At 43.3% G+C, this 26570-nt stretch overlaps 1 protein-coding gene across 3 annotated transcripts in view; it reads left to right on the forward strand.

Moving 5' to 3' along the window:
* The window catches only part of tgfbr2b (transforming growth factor beta receptor 2b), a 63284-nt gene that overhangs the window by 23866 nt on the left and 12848 nt on the right, over window positions 1–26570 (forward strand). Inside the window, exons 4-8 of one of the 3 annotated variants that reach the window (XM_083636183.1) lie at window positions 16238–16536; window positions 17470–17718; window positions 20033–20146; window positions 20983–21120; window positions 23855–23996. In XM_083636183.1, the coding sequence (XP_083492309.1) occupies window positions 16238–16536; window positions 17470–17718; window positions 20033–20146; window positions 20983–21120; window positions 23855–23996 (942 nt within the window). The remainder of the gene's footprint in view (window positions 1–16237; window positions 16537–17469; window positions 17719–20032; window positions 20147–20982; window positions 21121–23854; window positions 23997–26570) is intronic. The other 2 variants (XM_083636185.1, XM_083636184.1) reach the window with 2 other exon arrangements.

The following is a 26570-nucleotide window of genomic DNA, read 5'->3' on the forward strand; positions in this document are numbered from 1 at the left end:
CAAATCGCCAGTGTTGCTTAATCCAGGACCTTACTTCCTGGAACTCTTGAGAGTAAAAAACTGGTCCATTGGAGTGAATGGAGATGTCGCGACTCTTCTATATACGGCTCTGGCACTGAGCAAATAGCTCCTTCATTATCAATTGCATGAGCAAGGTGCTCTTTATAATTGGTGTGTTGCTGGCCTTACGGCGACCAATACCTGTGTCTTGCAGCAATGATAGCAGCCATTCTGAATGGGCAAACGTTCTTCTTTACACCACCTTTCAATGGACCTACAATAATTTGGGGGAGCTGGTGTTGCAAAGTGTCAGTGAATTGGGCACAATCTCAATTTGCATAATATCCGTCCATGCTGCAAATAAGTTCTGCATATAATTTGCATGACCATGACATGCTTTACTTTTCACCAATGCTATTCGGCATCACTCAATCATTCTTGCACTGTTATTAATAGCATGGCATTCTGATATGGCATATGCTATTTTGCTGATAGCATGTGCTCTTCCCTGTGCACACCTTTAGTGAATCTGAGGATGAACCCCTCCCAGCTACAGGAGAGCTGCTCTGAGATAACAAACAGTGGTACATTTCAGCATAAAAACAGCAAAGCTGGGAACAAGCTGGGAAAGTAAGTAGTCTCAACGTAGTCAAAGTAGTCTCAACGCCAGACCCATGAGAGTTATATGCTGATACACTACCAGGGCTTAAAATTTGGCGCGGGATTGCGAGAATCGCGCATATTTTTGCCAATTCCCGCAGATTTGTAATTTCTAATGCGGGAGAAGTCCGGCAATTGTTTGCGCACCAATGTCTATGATGTTAAGCCGACAGAGCGGAACGAACGTTTGCTGCATACGGACGAGTGGTCGCCGTGTTGGACACATTTAGAGGGCGGACTGTTAGCTGAAGTTACCTCTGGCAGCGGTGTAGCCTGCCCGCTCGGCAAGCAGCATATTTGTTGTGACCAAATATTGCACATTCAAAGCACTTCATACTCCCAGACAGGGGCGTATGCAGAAATTGAATTATAGGTGGGCCTGGATCAAATTGGGTGGGCCTGGATAGGAAGGGGCGCAGATGCCCGGCCGAAGGCGTGTTATTTTACTAAAAATAATGCATTTGACCATCATTTCAAGTAGAATGATACCACCCAAGCAAGAATATTTCAAGTGTTTCAAGTGCTTTACTGAAATATTTGGACCATATAATGATAATACAATTATCTCAACCTTAAAAGGTTACATATAGGTGCCAAATGTTGCATACATGAATGCTTATACTTGTGTGTATACTGTTACTTTATACAGAAATTAGAACCACTGATCCATATACTGCTGTGAGTTTAAAAAATAACAACACTGAGGCTGCTTCAAGTTTGAACAAGACGCCTCTGGTTTATTTATCCACAGAGAGAACAAAATTCCTAGATGTCATGAAGTTGTCATGCATTAGACTCTGGAGATGATGTGCCCTGCGTTTTTACAAAAGTAACAAAACCATTGGCTAGCAATGCAGCAGCAAGTTTGCCTCTAGAAAACAACAAATTAAAAAAAAAAAAAAAAAAAAAAAAAAAAAAAAAAAAAAAAAAAAAAAATTTGGGTGGGCCAGGGCAAGAAGTGGGTGGTCGTGTGCCTACCCAGGCCCACCCGTAGATACGCCCCTGCTCCCAGAGCTGGCGTAATCCAAGCTGGAGAGACAGTTGACGGTCGGAGAGACGGCATCCGGTACGGGATGGGTTTTAGCACCCCAGCCTGGCTCTCTCGTGAGGGAGAAATCCACAAATGCTACGGATCAGCCTCCTGAAAATCTGCGTAAACATCGGCGCGGCCTGTGGTCCTTCAGGCTAGAGCGAGGTGCTCGCCGCAGGTGTATGACGTGCAGCGCACAGGCCTCCTTGAGGCATCCTCCCTGCCCATGGTACGGCATGGTAGGATTGCCTTTTTCCGCAGGAGGTTCTGGTGAGACGAAGGAGGTGCCCGGCCTGGAATCACCCCACAGGGCCTTAGACCTCCATGCACCGAAGGTCTTTCAATACTGCGGTGTAGCACTAACTCTATTGCAGCGGATTGGGCGTGATCAACCCTTCCGCGGGCAACGTTGCAGACAGAGTAGGAAGGCTGATCCGTGAGCGGCTGCTTCTGGGACGCGGGTCAGGGTCGTAATCGGCCTCGGCTGGGTCTACTGGGCGAGGGTGTATGATGTTGACAGACCCGAAACACCCCACGACCCCAGTTAACATCACTGATGATGCGTCCCAGCGCATGCAGTAGTACTGTATGTATACTTGAATCCATATAAAAACCCTCATGTTGTACCCGAAATGAAACGTCCAGGTTTTGTGTCGGTCGGTGGCTCTAGAACAGCCGACTAACGTTACAGTGGCTAACCAGAGCTATCGTTAAATTGCGTGTGGGGTAAGTCCCTCTATAAACCATAATATCTGTGTCGTTTCACCTTTGATTGAAAAACGCTTCCACCTGATTAATGAAAACACGTGATTTTATGTAATACATAAAACATCAGTGAACATCACATAATGTATTTTCTTGAATCAGGTGGAAACACACAGACAGATAGCCTAATGGTTTATAGTGGGACAGACTTCCCATGCCTGCCCATTCACTTCAATAGAACTCTCCCCAATGCCAAATTTGTTACAGCTTTGCCAGTAACATGACAGTAAGAAAGGCAGATGTAGTGAGCAAAGATGGATGATTTAACTAATATTCCAGAGCTCTGACTGACATCACTATTGTGAACTATTGTGAACTTCTGATATAATATGATGAGTGTTTTAATAAAGTGTATCATTCAATAGAAAAAATAAAGGCTTTGATAGAACCAAAAGCCTATGGCTCCTACTCTGCAGATAAAACACATTGACAAAAGCCATAGTGTAACGTGAGCCGGTCAGAGATTACTAGGGTATCAGGAGATATCAAGCAATTGGCTCTCAATCTCTTAACGGATACGTATCTTGGTGCAGTCAGAAATGATATTACAGCTATGCAGCTAGCTCTCCCTCACTAGCAAGGCATGTACTAACTTAAAAGAAAGAAAAGAAGAAGCATTTGGTTTCACATATACAGGTGAAAAGACTGGCGGCCTACCGGACATATGATCAGAATGCAGCGGCAGTGGTGTGGCGCAGCTCCCCTCATCGTCCTTGGCAAGCCCGGGCGAGGATGCCACTGCTGGACACGGCGAGCTCGCTCTGTGTGTGGATTGTTCAGATACCAGCTATGGTGGTGGACGAGAAGGTCCTCTCTCAGGCTTTCTTCGGCGTGGTGCGCAACACACCTTGAAGTCCCTGGGTCTTCCTCATCGATAGCAGTCGGCCTCCTAATCGCTGGCTAAAACGTGTGTCTAGCAAACATTCACTCGAAGCTATCGGAGCACTATCTGCCTGGTAATATGTTACTGGCATGGAAAGAATACTCCCCTCGCGCTATGGCATGGGGTACGTCTAGCGTCTGGCTCGCAGTTCAAATCTCCCGCTTACTTCCTGCCAGACGCCATCTTTTATCGTCTCTGGACGCACAGCGCATGCGCCCTCCTCTAGGGAATGACATCATCTCCTGAACACATCTCAAGAGGATAAAACAGATAAGTAACATCCTCAATACATTCTGATCATATCACCGCCCCTCTTTATATGTGAAACCAAATGACATCATCACCCAGAAGAAACAAAAGAAAGTGGAATTGTGTAACAATAGTAATTGTGACTATCACAGGCTCGCTCAGGTGTGCATAAACTACAGGTTAAGAACTTCCTTTTTTAAATAAAAAAATAAAAAAATGTGAAATTATTGCTTATCGGACATGAGAAGCAGATATTTGTCGGTTATAGTATCGGCTGAACCCCCCCCCCCCCCCCCCCCAGATCTCTCTCTGGGTCTGGGACACTCCTCTCACCAAACTGGGCATGGAATATTGGCCAGTGATTGGTGAGTGGTGGATTCACCATTCACCAATCAGAAACGACTTTGCGATCAGGGAGGGGAGGCCTACCCACCCTGAGACCGCAAGTAACTGGCTCCTGCAACATTGAGCATTTCGAACCACTCTCTCATTGGTGCTACGACCTGTCACTTAGGGCTGGGTATTGGCAAGGACCTCACGATACGATATGTATCACGATACATGGGTCACGATACGATTGTATCACGATACATTGCGATACAATAAATATTGCGATATATTGCAATATTCTACATAATTTACTGAAAATTAAATTGCTGTGTACCACCCAGGTCATGTAATAATACTTTATATTGATAACAGTGGACAAATTGAGTCAAAACTACTGAGTGTTGAGTGTGTTACTGAACTCACTGAAATAAAAAGCATCCTTATTGTGTCACTGAACACACGGCTGTGCAAAAAATCGATATGCCGATAAATATCACGATATTTTTCTGAAATACCGATACCGTATTCAGAAAAAAATATCGCGATATATTGCCGTATTGATTTTATTGCACAGCCCTACTGTCACTCATTCAATACCAGCTGTGGCTCTGAAGCACAGACTCATTTATGTAGTATGCAGAGCGCAACAATTAAACTTAATATTTGAGTCTGTGGAAAGACTAGGAACAAAGTAACGGAATGTTGGAATGCTGAACTGGATAACTGACATTGAGGCTGGTTTACTCTAGTAGTCTACTTATCATTCTCTGCCTTTGTCTACTATCTCTCTCTCTCTCTCTCTTTCTCACACACACACACACACACACACACACACACACACACACAACCCCCAGAGGATAAGGGTTGTGGTCCCTTCCTCCCATTGAGGATAGGCCTACATGTTGCAGGAAGTCCATGTTTGTTTATTGGACCAGTGCCATGGCTTATTCCCCTACAAATGCCTTGCATTGTTCTTCCCCAGCATTGCATTCTTATGACGCGTGTGTAATAGTGTTGGCCCATGTGGTTTATTGCTTCAGAGTCACACTTAAAGATTTTGTGTGTGTCTTTGAGCGTATTCCTGCATGTGCCTATCAGAGTGTTAGTATGATGTCATGAACATTTTGATAGCACAACTTAAAACATAAACAGGGATAGATGATTTTGATGGGGTGGCAATCAGAAACAGATGTCGGTCAATCAGCAGGGAAACACGTGCTGTGTTGTTGTCACTGTCTCTGTGGTGAGATAACAAACAGAAGATCAGAGCCGCTGTTTATGAAAGCTGCTCAAAGTAGGATGCCAGGACCTGTCTAGTTTACACATGAGTTTATTAAGTAGGATGCCAGCAGGCCCTGTCTAGTTTATACATTAGTTTATTAAGTAGGATGCCAGGACCTGTCTAGTTTACACATGAGTTTATTAAGTAGGATGCCAGGACCTGTCTAGTTTATACATTAGTTTATTAAGTAGGATGCCAGCAGGCCCTGTCTAGTTTACACATGAGTTTATTAAGTATAGGATGCCAGGCCCTGTCTAGTTTACACATGAGTTTATTAAGTAGGATGCCAGCAGGCCCTGTCTAGTTTACACATGAGTTTATTAAGTAGGATGCCAGGCCCTGTCTAGTTTACACATGAGTTTATTAAGTAGGGTGCCAGGACCTGTCTAGTTTACACATGAGTTTATTAAGTAGGATGCCAGGACCTGTCTAGTTTACACATGAGTGTATTAAGTAGGATGCCAGGACCTGTCTAGTTTACACATGAGTTTATTAAGTAGGATGCCAGGCCCTGTCTAGTTTACACATGAGTTTATTAAGTAGGATGCCAGGCCCTGTCTAGTTTACACATGAGTTTATTAAGTAGGATGCAGGCAGGCCCTGTCTAGTTTACACATGAGTTTATTAAGTAGGATGCAGGCAGGCCCTGTCTAGTTTACACATGAGTTTATTAAGTAGGATGCCAGCAGGCCCTGTCTAGTTTACACATGAGTTTATTAAGTAGGATGCCAGGCCCTGTCTAGTTTACACATGAGTTTATTAAGTAGGATGCCAGGCCCTGTCTAGTTTACACATGAGTTTATTAAGTAGGATGCCGGGCCCTGTCTAGTTTACACATGAGTTTATTAAGTAGGATGCCAGCAGGCCCTGTCTAGTTACACATGAGTTTATTAAGCTTTATGTAGGATGCCAGGCCCTGTCTAGTTTACACATGAGTTGATTAAGTAGGATGCCGGGCCCTGTCTAGTTAGACATGAGTTTATTAAGTAGGATGCCGGGCCCTGTCTAGTTAGACATGAGTTGATTAAGTAGGATGCCAGCAGGCCCTGTCTAGTTACACATGAGTTTATTAAGCTTTATGTAGGATGCCAGGCCCAGTCTAGTTTACACATGAGTTGATTAAGTAGGATGTCAGGCCCTGTCTAGTTTACACATGAGTTTATTAAGTAGGATGCCAGGCCCTGTCTAGTTTACACATGAGTTTATTAAGTAGGATGCCGGGCCCTGTCTAGTTTACACATGAGTTTATTAAGTAGGATGCCAGCAGGCCCTGTCTAGTTACACATGAGTTTATTAAGCTTTATGTAGGATGCCAGGCCCTGTCTAGTTTACACATGAGTTGATTAAGTAGGATGCCGGGCCCTGTCTAGTTAGACATGAGTTTATTAAGTAGGATGCCGGGCCCTGTCTAGTTAGACATGAGTTGATTAAGTAGGATGCCAGCAGGCCCTGTCTAGTTACACATGAGTTTATTAAGCTTTATGTAGGATGCCAGGCCCTGTCTAGTTTACACATGAGTTGATTAAGTAGGATGTCAGGCCCTGTCTAGTTTACACATGAGTTTATTAAGTAGGATGCCAGGCCCTGTCTAGTTTACACATGAGTTTATTAAGTAGGATGTCAGGCCCTGTCTAGTTTACACATGAGTTGATTAAGTAGGATGCCAGGCTCTGTCTAGTTTACACATGAGTTTATTAAGTAGGATGCCAGGCCCTGTCTAGTTTACACATGAGTTTATTAAGTAGGATGCCAGGCCCTGTCTAGTTTACACATGGGTTTATTAAGTAGGATGCCAGGCCCTGTCTAGTTTACACATGGGTTTATTAAGTAGGATGCCAGGCCCTGTCTAGTTTACACATGAGTTTATTAAGTAGGATGCCAGGCCCTGTCTAGTTTACACATGGGTTTATTAAGTAGGATGCCAGGCCCTGTCTAGTTTACACATGCGTTTATTAAGTAGGATGCCAGGCCCTGTCTAGTTTACACATGGGTTTATTAAGTAGGATGCCAGGCCCTGTCTAGTTTACACATGCGTTTATTAAGTAGGATGCCAGGCCCTGTCTAGTTTACACATGCGTTTATTAAGTAGGATGCCAGGCCCTGTCTAGTTTACACATGAGTTTATTAAGTAGGATGCCAGGCCCTGTCTAGTTTACACATGCGTTTATTAAGTAGGATGCCAGGCCCTGTCTAGTTTACACATGCGTTTATTAAGTAGGATGCCAGGCCCTGTCTAGTTTACACATGAGTTTATTAAGCTTTATGTAGGATGCCAGGCCCTGTCTAGTTTACACATGCGTTTATTAAGTAGGATGCCAGGCCCTGTCTAGTTTACACATGCGTTTATTAAGTAGGATGCCAGGCCCTGTCTAGTTTACACATGAGTTTATTAAGCTTTATGTAGGATGCCAGGCCCTGTCTAGTTTACACATGCGTTTATTAAGTAGGATGCCAGGCCCTGTCTAGTTTACACATGAGTTGATTAAGCTTTATGGACTTCCTGCTGCTGTTCCACCATCCTGCAATAATACCACATACAATATGGCAGTACAACTTCTGAAATAACCAAAGTTATTTGTAGGGATGGAACAATATGCAAAATTCAATTTATCGCAATACGAAAATGTGTACCATATCATGGGGCAAAAAAATTAATTGCAATATTATAAATATATAGACGATCTGGAGCAGACTGACACAGCCGGAGAGGTGGTGTCAGTTGTTTCTAATAAAGATCCTGTAAAGACGATCTGGAGAAGACTGACACAGCTGGAGAGGTGGTGTCAGTTGCACACGTGTTTTGGAGAATGTGAACGTACAGTGTCAGTATGAAGGGAGGCACTGACAGTAAATAGTAACTTATCATTGTTTTAGTGTTTTATCTTACACTCCTGGAGGCACGGTAGTCCTAACCGCATCAGGAACAAGATCGACGTAGAGCTAATTCATTTCTCACATGGATTCTATGACTCTGTACAGTGAGTATTTTTGTGCAGATGTCACCTGATCCCCTCCCAGCTATCTCAGGGGGTATTTTGGCATCCATGACTATGAAGGAAATCTTCCTCATGATCTGAAATCGGTTGTTTTTTTCTGCCATGCGGCTATTTTGATTATAATAACAGAGGGACGAAAAGAAGAGGAAGACAATTAGACAAATATGGAAAAATCTATTCTCTGTGCATTTTTGGTGTAGCCTGCAAAGAGGAAGAGGGGAGTTAAGATAGAGCCACAGAGGAAAAAGTTGCTCTGTGTGCATATTCCAAGATCTGTTTTTTTATTATTATTTTTTACAGTTCCTCCTCTCACTGTGGAATCTTGGCTTGCCATCAGCCAGCACATCAGTCATTCAGTCACACTCCCTCTCTCTCTCTCTCTCTCTCTCTCTCTCGCTCTCTCTCTCTCTCTCTCTCTCTCTCTCTCTCACACACACACACACACACACACACACACACACACACACACACACACACACACACACACACACACACACACACAGAGGACTGTGTTATAGATAAATGACTCACAGCCACAGACAGGCCAACTCAGAGATGCATAAAGAAGGGGGAAAGAGAGAAAGAAAAGGTGAAGAGAGAGAGATCATGACCAAGAGGGACCAATGATGAGAAGGAATGAGGAAGCACAGGGAGATGGAGAGATAGAGGGCTCTATTTTCCCACAGGCCTTAGGTGCAGAAACTGGCCTTAAACGCAAAAAAACGCGCCTTGCGCCTGCCTCGGGAAGATAGCAACATGGTTTTAGGCGACGAAATGCGCTGTAGGTCAAACAGGCGTGGCGCAGTGCCAGAATAGGCCAGAATGGGCGTTTTTCGGCCTTAAATACTGGCCTAACGATATCTTCCCCCCTGGCGTTAATTTAGTGCTTTGCACTTTTGAAAACTAGGCCTTATTCAGTGCGCCGCGGATATTCCACGCACAGCTTATGGTCTGCTGATCCCAGTTTGTCCCCCTCTCTCTCTCTCTCTCACTCCCTTACTCAGACAGGCACAAGTCCGAAAAAAGAAGTTGTTGTACCGTACATAGTATAACAACATGACAGTTTTTATAACATGACAGTTTTGAGCCCGTGACATTCAGAGGCTGTTGCATCATCCTACCTGTGCAGTGGGGGAGAAGAAAAGGTGAGAGAAAATTAGATCATTCTGCCAAAACAAATGTTCACTGCCTGGCTTCGCTACCAAAGCCACAGCCACACATGTGAAATCTCCCAGCATGCATTGGGCTAATACATTTCGATAATAAATAGCAACCAAATGAGCCGAAATAGATAGAAAGGTAGATCTAAATAATGTGTAATGTTAACACAACCTGCAATTGTAGAACATTTCAATATTGGACCAAATAAAACATCGAAATCAAAACACAACCCTATGTGAAACATATATGTCATATTGGGGCTATATATCCGTCGTAGATTTAACGTGATTTAGATAAGTGACAGCGTAACGCGGTTCTACTGTCCTACTGTGATGTCCGCTCCAATAAATTAGCCCTACTTCACATTTTAGTTTTACAATAAAAACACATTTATGCAATGACTTTACATAATGTAGGCTATATTTATGTGCATCATCCTACCTGTGCAGCAGGGGAGAAGAAAAGGTAGCAAAATGATATAATTCTGGACAAACTTTCACCAATCTATTCTCATCATAGGGATAGGCTATATTTTTCTAGCTGATGCGTTTAGAACATTCTTTTCACTTTGATCTTGCTATAGTGTAGCGTATTTACATGCTTGCAGTATTTATACTGCAGTTAGATTGGTTTGAGAAGCATAATAATATGGAATAATAGCCTATATATGGAGACAGACAGAGGGGATAAAAGGGAGTGGGGGAGATCAGAGCCCTCGGCTTTTCTGAAGCCGGACTGGATCGCTCCGTGGAATTGTAGCTTAAAAGTGAAGCGTGTGATTCGTTTACTGCACTTCCCCAATGAGCAGATTGTGCATAATTTTACGCTTAAAAGGCGTGGGTATAATGCTTAAGGCCGCGTGTAGCGCCGACACCAAAATATCGAGTGCGCTGGTCCACACCCACTAATCTGGGCTGCGCCTGGCACTAAGCGCAGTTTATAGGCAGATGCAACGATAGAGCCCAGAATCAGAGATAGAGTGATTGAAGGCCTGTGATGGAAAGGAGAGAGGGAGTAAAAGAGCAGTGGAGAGACAGAGTGAGAGAGATATTAGCTGTGTTTGTGAAGCAGTCTGCGCTGTGAGCGGAGTGCTGTTACCATAACAAGTCAATAGTGAGTGTGATATTCGCTTATAGTTGGTGGTACCAGCCTCCCTGTGGTTGGATTCCTCCACGCCCACCATAACATGATACCAGCCTGGGATAAAGGCGAGTTATTTATACACATTTAGGAGGGTAAAAACTAGTAAACAACTTTATTGAGGTATAAACTTTGCCAATTGGAGGCTAATTAAACCGACTGAAGTGCAACAAGTGCAACTGCAGTGAGATGATCTAGCTGCTGATCACTTTGAGCACTGAGCAGTGCTTCTATTTACTGTGTGAATCCTCATCAAGCCTTTCTGTTTGATCTATGTTATGATAGCTGATGGGAAATCAAAAGACTACAGCAGCATCTTCTCAGCAAATGCCTGCTATTTCCTAGACATCATCATAAAACACCCTCCAGACATCACGCATGCTTCACCTGCTAGCCGTTATCGTCTCTCTATCAGTCTTGATCGCAGGTGTGTAGCAAACATGGACAATAGAGCAGTTCAATATAGTATTTTGATTGATGTGAGGAGGATTTACAACTATACTATATAACATCCCACATTGTTTATATGAAAAACCAAATAGCTGAATCAATACCACAGGATCAAGTGCAGATTAAATGGATAGCGCACAGTTTCCCATGACAAATTAATGAAAATATTACATCACAGAATAGCCACTATCCTTTTCATGGAAGTGTTAGCCAATGTTGGATGCATTAATATTAATAGTGAAAGGCTGAAAAGAAAGCTTACTGCTGGCTCAGCAGACAGACTTGCATAGAGCTGGCCTGCTGGAAGTGCGGTTCCACCTCCTCCGTGTTTATAATGGCTTCCCTCTATCCACCCATCACCTGTTTTTCACATTAAATCATGTCTGGCGGCCTTATTTTCCCCGGAAAATAGTTCCTCTTTAATATCCTGCGCTCAACTCTTGTTATTCACAAAACACTGTGAGAGTCCAGGTAATTAGCGATCAGTTAGAGTATGAGTCAGAGATTTGGTGATGGCAAGCTTCTAAATCCCAAAATCCCCGCGCACACGCACGCACGCACACATGCACGCACGCGCGCACGCGCACACACACACACACACACACACACACACACACACACACACACACACATACTGATGATGTGTTTAATTGCAGGCCACAGGCGAAGATCCCTCTGCGATTCTGAATGATGTGTGGAACCTCTTTGAACGCTGCATGAAAACACTCTGGCTGATTGGAAAAGGCAACATGAGTCCTGTACCAGTTTGTGTACTTTGCACTGTCTGATTGGCGCTGTTACCACTCTCTCCTGGTTTTCTACCTCACACACACACACACATACACATACACACATACACACACACACACACACACACACACACACACACACACACACACACACACACACACACAAAAAATAATCTTGAAACTATTTTAAATCTGACACAAATACAATCAGATGGAATTTGAGAATAGGCGCACTACTCTCTGGCAGTGGTGTAAAGTAACGAAGTACAAATACTTCGTTACTGTACTTAAGTTTGTTTTTTTGTATCTGTATTTATTTTTCTTTCAACTTTCACTTTTACTCCACTACATTTTCGTAATAAAATCTATACTTTTACTCCGATACATTTCCCAAAAGCATCTCCGTTATTCGTTACTATAAAATAAACAAACAGCTTGTGTTGTGGCAAATCAGTAGCCTGGCTACCGAATCAATGCTTCTCTGTTGCAAGTTGCGTTTGCCAATCGCTTACCGTCAGTGCTTCACAAGTCTTTTCATCCATGTTAGAAGTTCCCACAGGCTGAAATCTGGCGGTTAATTACTTTAAATTGTCTTTACATTGTGTCCAATTGAACCAGAATGACGGAATTGCCACCAGAAAACAAGAAAACAAGCGTCTCTTGAGGTAAACTCCAAATTGGTCATGCGTCCACGCAGCCAGATTGTAAAAGTATAGGTCTTCCGCTTAAGGATTTCAAAATAAAATCCTAAATGCTTTATTTGTTTCTCTAAAGGTTGGAAGCATTTTATTCTGAAAGTAAATCGTGGTATTTCCGTTGCTAGTCTGGTGTAACTGTCGCTATTTTGTCACAGCCCAATAATACTGTCGGGTTTCAGAAAGGTAACGTCAGTTTCAATTTCTATAGAGTGATTACATTGATTAACTATGGAGGAGATGTCCATGATGGACGGGGATTATGATGATGATGATGATGATGATTATTATTATAATTTTTATTATTATATATTTCCCCTTGGCATGGAGATATCTCATCGCCATGATAGCCTAAAGCAGGCACTTGTGCCAAAAGCTGCAGTCAGTTGAAATGGCAGACTATAATAAGGTAAATATGTAAGCAAACATTCTGAAAATCCGGACCGCTTGCTTTCTTATAAACAGGATTTACTTGTACTTTTACTTTAAATACTTTTAAGTACATTAATATAACAAAAATACTTTTGATACTTAGGTACAGAAAATATTAGCTATAAGACTTTTACTCAAGTAATATTTTAATGGCTTGGGTAAAAATGACTTGGGTAAAAGTCAAAGTGACTTTTACCCAAGTCATTTTCTGGTCAAGTATCTATACTTTTACTCAAGTATGGATTTCGAGTACTTTATACACCACTGCTCTCTGGCAGTCTATATGCAATCTGATCGCCAAACTTTCAAATCGGTTCATGTGTTTGCGTTCGGTATTTTTGATTCATTGCATCCGCGGCTTAGCCCAAAGCGGTTTAATGACAGTTTTACTGCTTGACAATCAATCACATGCTCACAAACACTCTCACACACACACACACACACACACACACACACACACACACACACACACACACACACACACACACACACACACAGTCACACAAGCACAAAATGAAGATATTATTCATCCCAATATAAAATAAATTTGCCTTGCATGATCAAAGGGCAAGCGTCTCTTTAAAGAGAGATTTTAAAACATGAACCAGCCTTACTTTACGGTTAATGATATAATCATATGACAGGTTAATTGCTTTAAGCAAAGCAGTTAAAAGTACTATCACAACACAGTATAATGAACGAAGGTTAGGGCAAGTATTGGCCTGACAAAGATATTGTCAAATTTGTTTTCTTTTTCTTCAGCGATTCAGTCTGAATCTTTATGGTGCCAGCTGCAAATCAAATCTGCACCCATGCTATGTTACAGATGGGCTCACCTTGACATGTACGTGTTATAGAGGGCTCACCTGACATGTACGTGTTATAGAGGGCTCACCTGACATGTACGTGTTATAGAGGGCTCACCTGACATGTACGTGTTATAGAGGGCTCACCTGACATGTACGTGTTATAGAGGGCTCACCTTGACATGTACCTGTTATAGAGGGCTCACCTGACATGTACGTGTTATAGAGGGTTCACCTTGACATGTACGTGTTATAGAGGGCTCACCTGACATGTACGTGTTATAGAGGGTTCACCTTGACATGTACGTGTTATAGAGGGCTCACCTGACATGTACGTGTTATAGAGGTCTCACCTTGACATGTACGTGTTATAGAGGGCTCACCTTGACATGTACGTGTTATAGAGGGCTCACCTGACATGTACGTGTTATAGAGGGCTCACCTTGACATGTACGTGTTATAGAGGGCTCACCTTGACATGTATGTGTTATAGAGGGCTCACCTTGACATGTACGTGTTATAGAGGGCTCACCTTGACATGTACGTGTTATAGAGGGCTCACCTGACATGTACGTGTTATAGAGGGCTCACCTTGACATGTACGTGTTATAGAGGGCTCACCTTGACATGTATGTGTTATAGAGGGCTCACCTTGACATGTTTACTGTTCTGTAGCTGGATTCCAGCCCTGCTCTCAATGGGACTTAGTGGAAAAATCTCTGCCTGAAAGATGCAGGCAGTGAGACCGCTTCAATGGTCAGCACTGTGAGTCTGAGCTCCTGCTCGGCCCCAGCTCTCTGTGTGCCAGTATGGCAGCTTCACCCTGCTCTCCTGAGGGACTGACTGGTGGTGCGAGCGAGCGAGAGCCTTTGAGAAGGTGCCCAGCCAGAACAGAGCAGAGCAGACTGGGCCGGGCCGGTCCAAACCGAGGCAGACAGGCTCTCCACTGTTTTCTCCCCACCTCAGGTTTGGCTGCGGCTCTGCCCCGGCTGGCGGCAGAGTTACAGGCAGTAGTTAATGCTATAGCTCATGTGGTTGTAAAGGCTGCTTACACTGTTTGGCAGTGAACCACTGTGGGAGTATTGACTGTGCAGTGAGTTCCCTACTGAGATCAACCTCTTAAAGATATATTACTGATCAACTTTTTCTTATTTCTTTACTTGTTTACAATGGAAAGGACATGACTGCTTCAATTGTTTTCATTCATAGTACAAGCTTCAAAAAAAACACCCACCACGCAAATTAGGCTGTGTCCTCTGTAGACCTCTCTGTACACCTCTGCCATCTCTACCTCTTATTTTTAGTGGAAAGGGTGGGCTATTGCTTGTTTCTGACATCACTGAGAGTCAAGAGTCAAAAATACATGCACCTTTAGCAAATGAGCGCTGTGCTTAAAACAGGTTTTCAGTTGCCGTATAGTAACAGCAGGGACCACAGCGGCAGCTCCCACATGCATCTATTTAGTGCTGCTTGCCAAACCAGACAGAGATGGCCCGGCCTGGTAGACCCCCGGGACAAAGTCCGGTCAGAAAAAGCATTTGACGTCATGACTCATGTTTGTAACTTTGGGCAGCATCCACCACAATGGGAACAAGGTACATTAAAAACCTATTCATAGCTTCTGTTGATGTTCACTATTATTATGGTGACCTTTACGATCCAGAGTTCAAAGTCACCCATAATGTCACCAAGATCCCACAAGTAGCTCAGTATTTAGATGGGGGAGGTTTATAACCTTCCACACTACCAAAATAAAAGATTTTTGGCTTGCTATCTTAGAATACAATACTATATGAAGTGCAGTGAACACGATTTTTCTCAGCTGTCTGTGGACGGCAGTGCAAATAGAAGCCTTTAATGCCAGCGTGGTGCTCGTTTTTTGCATGAAGAAGCATTTTTCTGTCTAGCTAATCTGCCTAGCTGCATGCCTCTGTTTCGCAGGTACATATTTAAGGAATGATGCATTATTTCCAGTGGCTTTTATTCTAATACCTAGTCTACTCTTACATGGCCTTAGTGTAGAGTTGTTCACAGTGATGTAGTGCTAAATAAAAATGGGGATAAACCATTTCCTCATGTCATCAACATAAAGAACAACAACCACCAACATAAAAAATATTATATTTCCAGGAAAGCGTGATGCATTTCTCCTTAAAAGATCATAGGCACATAATGAAGAGTCACTCCTGGACCAAAAATACATTCTGTCGCAAAAGCTGATATCGCCTATTGACACTGCATTCCTCGTTTGATTGTTGTTATTATGGAAAACCATGATTTATAGAAATGAATGCAAATGGAGTTATATGCTTTTGCAAACAAACTCTTCATATATCTCACATCAGGAAAGGTTTAAGCTTCAATTGAGAGGTAAAATAAAAAGGTGGACAAACTAAACTCCACTACATCCCTTGTATGTCTTTCAGGTCTATTCTAAATAATGTTGTAATCCACCCTCACTCCAGCATTACTGTCCTGTCCTGTCCTGTCCTGTCCTGTCCTGTCCTGTCCTGTCCTCTCCACGGATTCAAATCTGGCGTTACATACCCTCCATACTCCATCAGCACTCTAATCCCCTATCTTCCTCTGCTCTCCTCTCGTTCCTCCAGTAGTGGATCCGACTAAGGAGGACCCGATGGTCTCTGTTATCCTGGTGAGCCTGCTGCCTCTGCTGGTGCTGGCGGTGGTGGTGGCGGCCATGTTCTACTGGTACCGCGTGTACCGACGCCGCACACTCAGCCAGGAGTGGGAGGGCAGCAGCAAGAAGCGCAAGGTGGGTGGGCTGGACTGCAGCGATGCCTGCGCCATCATGATGGATGACGACGGCTCCGACAGCAGCTCCACACACGCCAACAACCTCAACCACAACACCGAGCCGCTGCCTATAGAGCTGGATCTGCAGGTAACTGTTAGTGCAGCTACTCATCATGGTCTCATTTTGTTGCAGTAATTATACAAAGGTTAAAGACCCCCTATAGTCATGTTTCAAGATGTATGCAAAATACCCTACTTTGAAATAAATTTGTGTCTGACAGTTTTCCCCACAAAAAAGTTAAATTAGCTTGTTAAAATCCTTAGAATGACATCTACTCCTTCCCCCTAATTAGAAATTCAAGAGTCTGTGAATATGCAAATATATTTACTCTCACGTTTTCCTGCTGGACTGTCTCCTATACTTCACAGTAAAGTCCATTCTCAGTGTATGTGCACTGGAGATTTCATGTCCACATCACACTTGTGTAAGTTGAATATTGGGCAGAGATTTTTTTTCTTCTGATTTCCCCATTTTCTCCCCAATAGAGCTCAACAGGCACGTGACTTTTCGTGACGTAATTTGCCCCGGAATTAAGTTCCGCATTCATTTTCTCCATAGACATTTCGATAAATCCTTATATAACGAGTTTTAAGGCTCAAACCAAGCCAACCCGTGACCTACTGAATCGTGAGTGACCATAAAACATTCGGTTTAAGCAAGAACAAAAAATAACAACAGGAAAATAAATAAATCTTTTCCTCCGGGAATCTACCCGGATGCCCCAAACTTGGCTTCCAAACTATTTGGGATGTCATCATGCAAATCATGCTCGTAGGCCCACCCCCTAAAATCGGATTTTCAATTAGTACAGAGAAACTTTCCACTTTCAGTAGACAAATGTGAAAACAGCCTTCTAGTGTCAAACTCGGCACAGACATCATTCTGCACAGTGAAGCTCAAACATCTAACTGAAGCAACAAGAAGGAAAACATCTTTTCACCTTTAGGGGGTCTTTAACAATTAATTTGACATTAGATTGATGTCTAAAAATGACACACACAACACCTTTAACCTCTGACGTTCCAGGTGGGAAAGGGTCGATTCGCCCAGGTGTACAAGGCCAAGCTGAAGCAGAGCACGTCGGATCAGTTTGAGACGGTGGCGGTGAAGATCTTCCCGTATGAGGAGTACGCTTCCTGGAAGAACGAGAAGGACATCTTCTCCGACACGGACCTCCGACACGAGAACATCCTCCACTTCCTCACAGCTGAGGAGAGGAAGCTGGAGAAACAGTACTGGCTCATCACTGCCTTCCACTCCAGAGGAAATCTACAGGTGAGACTCTAATGTAGCATAGAATAGAATAGAATCGAATAGAATCGAATCGAGAAGTGGGAAATTAATGTGGCTCATCAGAAGTGAGAAGTAGAAGGAAGATTGTATCAGAGCCGTGAAGAGCCGAGAAGAGTCGCGACATCTCCATTCACTCCAATGGACCAGTTTTTTAATCTAAAGTGTTCCAGGAAGTAAGGACCTGGATTTAGCAGCACTGTCGAGTAGGGGTGGGACAAAATATCGATACTCACGGTATCGCGATATTTCCACTTGCGATACGTTATCGATACACTGGCACCAAGTATCGATATGTTTATTAATTTTATTTTTATTTTTTTATTTTTATTTTAATAAACAGGCTAAAATATTATGCTGTGTGTGTGTGTGTGTGGACGGGCTTGTCCGTCTGAAATCGTTTAAAAAAGTTGAAACATAGTTTCAAGTTGACGTTTATTTATGTTTGTAGTTGAAACAAAAACATAAATACTGTAGGCTACATGAATGGAAATGTTTGATCATTAATATCTACTTTTAGAAATTATATAGGTAGGTAGGTTATATAGGTTTTCTTGTTTTAACACATTCACTGCCAGCCTTTTTTTTTTTACTGTAGGTAGGTTCTGCCAGAGGTTTTTTTTGAGGATTCTGGCTCATCTTTCAAGACCCGAGGATTCTTTTCTGCTAAGATTTTGTGAACACACAATATCTCAAAAGAACTAATAGAATGTGTGCTTTCTCTGTCTAAAAGAGTTAGTTTGTAGAGTTAGTAGTTATGTAAGCATTAGCAGTTGAATACAGCATGGTTTCAGCGTCTGGAAATTTATTCAGAGATAAACGGCTTTTTGTGAAATTCGATAGAACAGTCACTTTAACCATTCATTTTTGGCATCAGTAAGACGTCAGACATCTAAACAATAGTTTTGAACAGTAATTTCCTCCATAACAGCAGGAAACCCCCCTCTGCTTCCAACTCCTCCCTCCGTGGGCGTTCTCCTCCGCAGCGTTTGTCACAAGCGAGTGCTCTGCTGCTGCTGCTGCTGCTGCGAGTTTGAGCAGCCTCCCTCCCTGGCAGCAAGTGTGGATAGGGCTCACTTGTTTCTTGGGTTTGAGAGCTTTGATGAAGCTTTGTGCGATTCTAGGCTTTATGCTGCGTGTTTCAAAGTGTTTTCCACCCAGTCTATTTTTGGAATCCCCCACCGCCAGCTCCCAGCGCGCATGAAAGTGAAAGCGTTTTCGCCAATCCATTTTACAGTAGAGAATGGTTTCCTCGCGCGTTCCCCTACAGTTTTGGCTCTGCGTTTCCTAGTGTGGAGAGCACTGTCGCCACTTAGTGGGTCCGTGGAATGGGTTGTACACGTTCGCTGACTCCAATATTTTTATAGGAGACGTGGGGAGCGTTGATCCACGTCCCACCGTCAAAAACATTTTTTTTTTTTATAAGCCGAGATAACTCGTCTTTGGCAGTGAACCGTCGGATTCTGTAAGCCGAGATAACTCGTCAATGGCAGTGAACGTGTTAATAATAATAATAAAAAGACTTAATGTGTAACTTTTCCTCCGTGGTATCGAAAATGGTATGAGTGAGTGAGTGAACTCTGAGAGAGTTCATGTCAATTCTGCTAATAAATACATAATACCTGCTTCTTGCCTTTTAGGGGTATTTTTTTCTCTTCAGTTACACAGATATCGTGATGTATCGTAGGTTAAATTTCTTCCAATATATCGATTATCGCAGAATCGCTGTATCGTGATAATATCGTTATCGAGGGCCAAGTATCGTGACCATATCGCATCGGGAGTTACTCCACGATTCCCACCCCTACTGTCGAGTAGCAGCAAAATGGACAGTTTGTGTTGTACTTTGAAAGTTTTTTCTTTTCTTGAATCAAATTGTACATTATCAGCTTTATTTTAGCATTCAAAAGTAGCACGAGACCCTTTCCTGGCTGTTCATTGGCTAATGAGTCACCCGTTTTGGTCCCCCGCTGACGCCACTCTCTCTCTAGAGGACACTAGATTTTATTATGTGATTTGAAACATACCCAGGACGCTGTAAATAGTTGCAGTTTTATGACACTGCACAATACAAAGTATCAATTCAAGCATGAGTGGGACAGGTTTATTGGATCTTATGACAGCTGGAGAATGCTGCATTTCTTTCCCAGTACTTCAGCTGCAATTCCATCTTTTTGCACCACATTTCCCACATCAAGAGAAAAAACTGTCTTTTATAAATTTGACCTTTTTAAAATCCACCAGCCGTTATTCCTCCATCTTTACAATACTGACAATCACCACCCTTTCTGACCTCCAGGAGCACCTGACACGTGAGGTGCTCAGCTGGGAGGAGCTGCGGGTTCTGGGCAGCTCCCTGGCCCGGGGCGTCGCCCACCTCCACAGCGACCACCTCACCTGTGGACGACCTAAGGTACAACTGGTGTCATTTAATTTATCTGTGCATCTCTCTAGCAATGTGCAGTTTGTGTGTGTGTGTGTGTGTGTGTGTGTGTGTGTGTGTGTGTGTGTGTGTGTGTGTGTGTGTGTGTGTGTGTGTGTGTGCATGCACGTATATGTGTGTGTGCATTAATATCTTTATTTATTTATTTTTGTTTGAACGTTTTTGAATGAGAATGGCGATTGAGCCACTGCAATATCCGCAAACATGTAAACCATGATCATACAGACATCTCTTTTCTAGAACGACCACACAAGACAAACACGTCAACGTGGGGGAAAGGGGGACAAAAAAAAGAAAAACAAACAACACAGACAACATAGTACAATAACAATGTAGCAGTAGTAGTATCTACAAATAAATACCGCCTAAATATAAACACAGTGGAACAAACAAATAAATGGAATCAACAGTGCCAACAATCAAAACAACATTAAGAAATACAAATGATGCTTGATGACACATCACATCAGTGTACAGTATATAGTTTGATCGATACAACAACAATAATAATAATAATAGTAGTAATAATAACAAACAAAAATAATAATAAAGAAAATATTGTTACATAAAACCCCCAACCCTCACCCCACCCACCCCAAACAACCCAAAATCGAAATTTTAAAGTAGCGTTCGACATTATTTTAACATCCTAACTAATATGCACCTGCAATATTTTTATGTTTATGTTTTACTTTGACACCCTCACTACAACAATTAGCCATGTATGTTGATGCTTTTATTTTGAAATCAACACTTCAGCGCTTCATTTGACACTCATGCTTTTATTTTGCCACCATTCCCCTAAGGTGCCCATAGTCCACCGGGACCTGAAGAGCTCCAACATCCTGGTGAAGCACGACCTGACCTGCTGCCTGTGTGACTTTGGCCTGGGCCTCCGCCTGGACAACTCCCTGACTATCGACGACCTCGCCAACAGCGGACAGGTCAGATGACGAGCCGCTGTTTGTTTTTTACTCGGCATCAATACTCTGCTTCACATTCTGCCCAGTACAAGGCAGCCTGCTACTGCTGACCACTAGATCAGCTGCCAAATGCCACCAAGCCACCTCCACAGTAGTTGTTAAGGGAGAGGAATTTTCCAGCCTGTCTGGAGATGCAAACCGCATAAAGCACTCTCTATTATAATAGACTCCATACTCGTGTCGGAGGCAGCAGGGTGACCCGTAACCAGAGGGTCAAAGTGTCCTTGTGCAAGACACTGCTCACTGATTATAGCTCAAATGTAATCCATCTGAGGCAGCTTGTCTGCGGACATGGCCAAAAATTGACAAGAAGGCTAACTTCTATTACAATTGAATTTTAAAATACTCAATTGTCTATAGAGACCTTCATATGCCAATATAACAGGCATATCATTTATACTGTAAGTATAAAGGGCTATCCTGGGACTATCCTCTTTGTGGAAGTCTTGTGGTTACGAGCTAGAATACTGTGCTGTCAGCCGTTTAATATTTTGCTACAAGCGGTGGGTTTTGGAGCTCAGGGAAAGCCCATTATGTGTCATTCCTTGTTATGGTAGCTTGTGCAGTTTGCCATCTAAGCCCTGCATGTTATGCCGTTGTAAGGCTCTGGTTTGGTTTTTGGCGAGATATGAGCTGTCCATGTTTGTTTTGTCTTCCCCATGTAATACTCTGTGCTGTGTGCGTGTTGCTGTGTTTTGATGGGTTACACCTAGTTTGCTGTCATAAGAAACCTGACAGAGAGAGAGATATGGCAAAAAGGGATGAAGAGAGAGGTGAAGGGTTTGTTGTGACTTGCCAAACTCCTTTAGGCAGCACTCAGTACAGTATCTCTCTCTCTGTGTGTGTGTCTCTGTGTGAGTGTGTGTGTGTGTGTGTGTGTGTGTGTGTGTGTGTGTGTGTGTGTGTGTGTGTGTGTGTGTGTGTGTGTGTGTGTGTGTGTGTGTGTGTGTGTGTGTGTGTGTGTGTGTCTCTCTCTCTCTCTCTCAGTGTGGACTCTGTCTGTTGTGTTTATGATTTATGATTCACTGGCTGTACATGTGCCAGCAACAGGTGACAGGGTGTTGACTAATGCTAACACAGACTCTTGCGACCCTCCCCCCTCTCCAATGCACACACACCCCATCCTACACACATGCACACACAGATACACAAAAAACACACACCGCATCCTACACACATGCACACACAGATACTGTACACTAAACACACACTGCATCCTACACACATACACAAAAATGCACACCCAACAGTACTTGCATACTGTACACAGTAAAAACATCCTCAAGCATATCACAACCTGCTCTCCTTCAGTCCATTGCCAGCCAGTAAAAATGTAGACTGGGGTTATGCAGTGTTGGCTTCTGTTCTGTATGGAGCATAGTTTTAGCCGATAAAATGTTCAAAATATCATTCAAACCCTTGCATGTTCATGTTGTGTTCCATTCACAATTAGATGTTGGAAATTCCCAACTGGTAGGTTGTAATTAAAACGTGAGTGTGTGCCAGTGGTCCAGACACCCGCAAGACTTTCTTTGCCCACTATAAAATAATAAGCTACTGTTTCCCATGCAATGATATTTAGCAACGTCGCCTAGCTAGTTAGCTTGGAACGTTAGAAACCTTAAGTGCTGTGCAACTTTACACTGCTGCGTTGATGGATTTAGGGTCATGCAATGAAAATCTATTTTAATCTAACGTATGTGCATTAAAAGCAACCCAGTGTAGCATGTACAGTGTGTGCCATGTTGATATGATGTCAGAAACCTCACCCAAGTTTCCAACTTTGAATTCTGACTCCAACGGTCATTCCATCACAGTTTTCCTGGTAGGAAGCAACAACAGTTCTGCTGCACTGTGCCAGGCCATCTGTTGTTCAGATTAACTGGTTTCCACTGCAGGGCAGAACTCCCCTGGCTGCATCAGGCCAGCCATACAGAAAAGTGATCATATGCAGGAGCTTGCATTAAACAGAGACCGAGCAAACAGCTGAGCAACCTGAAAGGGAAATGTGTCAGCGGTGTGTAGGCTGTATCCGGTCCACCTCCTCCAAATGTGTGACAGCCAGAGGTGAGTCACAGGAGAGAGTGACACATTTGAGTTATTGTCACCGAGCCCAACCATCGATTGATGCAACTGCACTAATCACAACTCAGACAATGGGAAATGAAACATCACTCTCGCATGTGACAGACATGCTATCTCATATATACTAGCTAACTAGATGTTTTTATTTTTATTTATTTTTTATTTAGCCTTTATTTAAATGGGTAAAATCACATTGGTCGAGGTCACATTGAGACCGAGGTCTCATTCACAAGTGCGACAAGTTGCTGTCTTTTTCCTTTGCGTGAGTGAGAGAGAATAGAGACAGAAATTGAGACAAACAGTGAGTCTGTGTGTCTGTCATTTTCTGACGGCACGGTGGCTCAGTGGTGAGCAGTAGCACTGTTTCCTTACAGCAACAATTGTCCCTGGTTCGGAACCCCGGTCTTTCCCAGGTATGTTAGGGTTAATACTCCTGTCAGTGCCCCTGACCAAGGCACTGGAAATCGCTCTGCAGTTGGTCCCCGGCCGCTGACCACTACTCCTGGTTCTAGGAATGTTCCTATAGTAGTAATTATTTGCCTCTCGCCGATGTGTGTGTGTGTGTGTGTGTGTGTGTGTGTGTTACCATTATGTTGTTTGTGTGTTGCAGGTGGGCACGGCACGCTACATGGCTCCCGAGGTGCTGGAGTCCAGACTGAACCTGGAGAACATCGAGTCCTTTAAGCAGACCGACGTCTACTCCATGGCCCTGGTCCTGTGGGAGATGACATCCAGGTGTGAAGCCATCGGAGGTCAGTGTGCACACACGCACATGCACACATGCGCGCGCACAGACAGACACACACCATTGTTGAGTTATTAATGTAGTTTTGTATTTTTCAGTCGTGTTGGTTTTTATTTTATTTTTTCAATTCAGTTTAGTTAGTTAGTTTCCATAGTGGGTTTGCTCATTTTACAGTACCGTAAATTCCGGACTATAAGCCGCGGCTTTTTTCCCGTTTTTTGGCCCCTGCGGCTTATATAACGGTGCGGCTTATCTATGGATTTTTTCAGAAAAAAAAAAAAAATACAAATAAAATCTCTCTTTTTTAGCACTCTTTCTAACTATAAATCCACTTCTGTTTTAATTTCCTCTCTTGCCCTCTTTTCACCACACCGCGGACACTGTGTGCACTGTAAAAATAAACAACGGTGGTGTTGTGTTATGTTGTTTTGTTGAAATGTTACGGTAATACGGTAAATGGGAGCTTCCTCAAACAGCCATCTCTTTCCCGACAATCCCCTCTGTGCGTGACCACTTACATATGGTAATTACGGTAAGCAAACGGCCACTCGGCCAACAACTCCCTCCCCCGACTACCAGGAGAAAATCACAAACTTCGGCGAATTCACACAAAGGAAGATCAAGGAATATTCACAACAAGACGAGCAGTAGAAGCAACACTCTCACTTACCATGGGGAAGGTACGCAGAAATTCACACGACGCAGCTTTCAAGTTGAAAGCAGTCAATCTCGCATTAAAAGAGGGAAACAGAGCAGCAGCGCGTAACCTGGGCATCGATGAGTCAATGGTGAGGCGTTGGACGGTGCAGCAGGAGGAACTGTCTCAGTGCAAGAAGACCAAAAAGTCCTTCAGAGGTCATAAAAGCAGATGGCCCGAACTTGAAGATTCCCTTGAAGATTGGGTGTTGACCCAGAGAGCAGACGGCCGAGGCGTTTCCACGGTGCAGATCCGACTGAAGGCCAAAACAGTCGCCACCGAAATGAAAATTGAACATTTCAGAGGTGGGCCATCTTGGTGCTTCCGATTCATGAGACGAAAGGGACTGTCCGTCCGGGCGAGAACTACTGAACAACTCCCTCCCGACTACCAGGAGAAAATCACAAACTTCGGCGAATTCACACAAAGGAAGATCACGGAATATTATAGGAGTGTGAAAACATCCACAATCACCAACGGGTTCCAAAACGCTGGACTGCTGCGGGATGAAGAGGATGACGCCGCCACAGCTGGCGCTGAGGGCCGTCAGAGGCTTCAGAGGCTGTTCGATGCCGACAGTGACGAAGAGGAGTTCGTTGGTTTTGAGTGACAATGAAGGAGAGAGGAGAGTGGTTGACGAAGCCACCCTGAACCTGTTCGTTTCCGACACTGAAGATGAGGACTTTGGTGGTTTCAGTACGCAGGAAGAAGAGGAAGACGAGGATTAGTGACTTGACTTCTCTGGTTACAGCCGTTTGCTGCACATATAGCCTATTGTTGTGTGATTTTGTCTGGGGATTAGTGACCTGACTTTTGTTTTGTTTTGTTGAAATGTTAATAAATGGGAGCTTCCCCAAACAGCCATCTCTTTCCCGACATTCCTCTCTGTGCACGAACCCTTTCATATGGTAATTAAACATCAAAACACCCGCGGCTTATAGACCGGTGCGGCTTATATAAGAAAAAAACAGTCAATTTTGGTGCTGCGGCTTATATACCGGTGCGCCTTATAGTCCGGAATTTACGGTAGTTTAGTTTTTATTGTTTACATTTTTTTAGTTTTAGTATTATTATTATTATTATTATTATTATTATTATTATTATTATTATTATTATTATTATTATTATTAGTTTTATAAGTTCAGTAGGTGTTACAATACAAACACAAGGCACAAGGCAATTGACTCGCAGTCATGTAGACTTCCCAGTCTCAATAAATTATGCACCAATGCCTCCTCATTGTGTTGACACATTTTACCAATGGCCAAAGAGTCAAACTAAAGACGTTTTCTGTATATTTTTATTGTATTGTATAGTTAGTTTTGTAAGTACAGTGTCGTTTCAGTTGGTTCTCTTTTTTATGCCTCCGCCGGCGATAGCCAGGCCGGAGGCATTATGGATCCGGGTTGTCCGTCCGTCCGTCCGTCCGTACGTACGTACGTACGTATGTCCGTCCGTCCGTCCGATGTTTGTTAACGCGATATCTCAGGAACGCCTTGACGGAATTTCATCTGATTTGCCTCAAACATCGACTTAGACTCAAGGATGAACTGATTAGATTTTGCTGGTCAAAGGTCAAAGGCCAAGGTCGCTGTGACCTCTCAAACACCATTTTCCAGCTTGATAACGCAACAGCTCAGGAATGCCTTGACGGAATTTCATCAAATTTGCCTCAAACATCGCCTTGGACTCAAGCATGAACTGATTAGATTTTGCTGGTCAAAGGTCAAAGGCCAAGGTCGCTGTGACCTCTCGAATGCCATTTTCAAGCTTGTTAACGCGATATCTCAGGAATGCTTTGAAAGAATTTAATCAAATTTGCCTCAAACATCGAGTTGGACTCAAGCATGAACTGATTCGATTTTGGTGGTCAAAGGTCAAGGT

The sequence above is a fragment of the Poromitra crassiceps genome, assembly GCF_964638095.1.
Source record: "Poromitra crassiceps genome assembly, chromosome: 1".
Taxonomy (NCBI): domain Eukaryota; kingdom Metazoa; phylum Chordata; class Actinopteri; order Beryciformes; family Melamphaidae; genus Poromitra; species Poromitra crassiceps.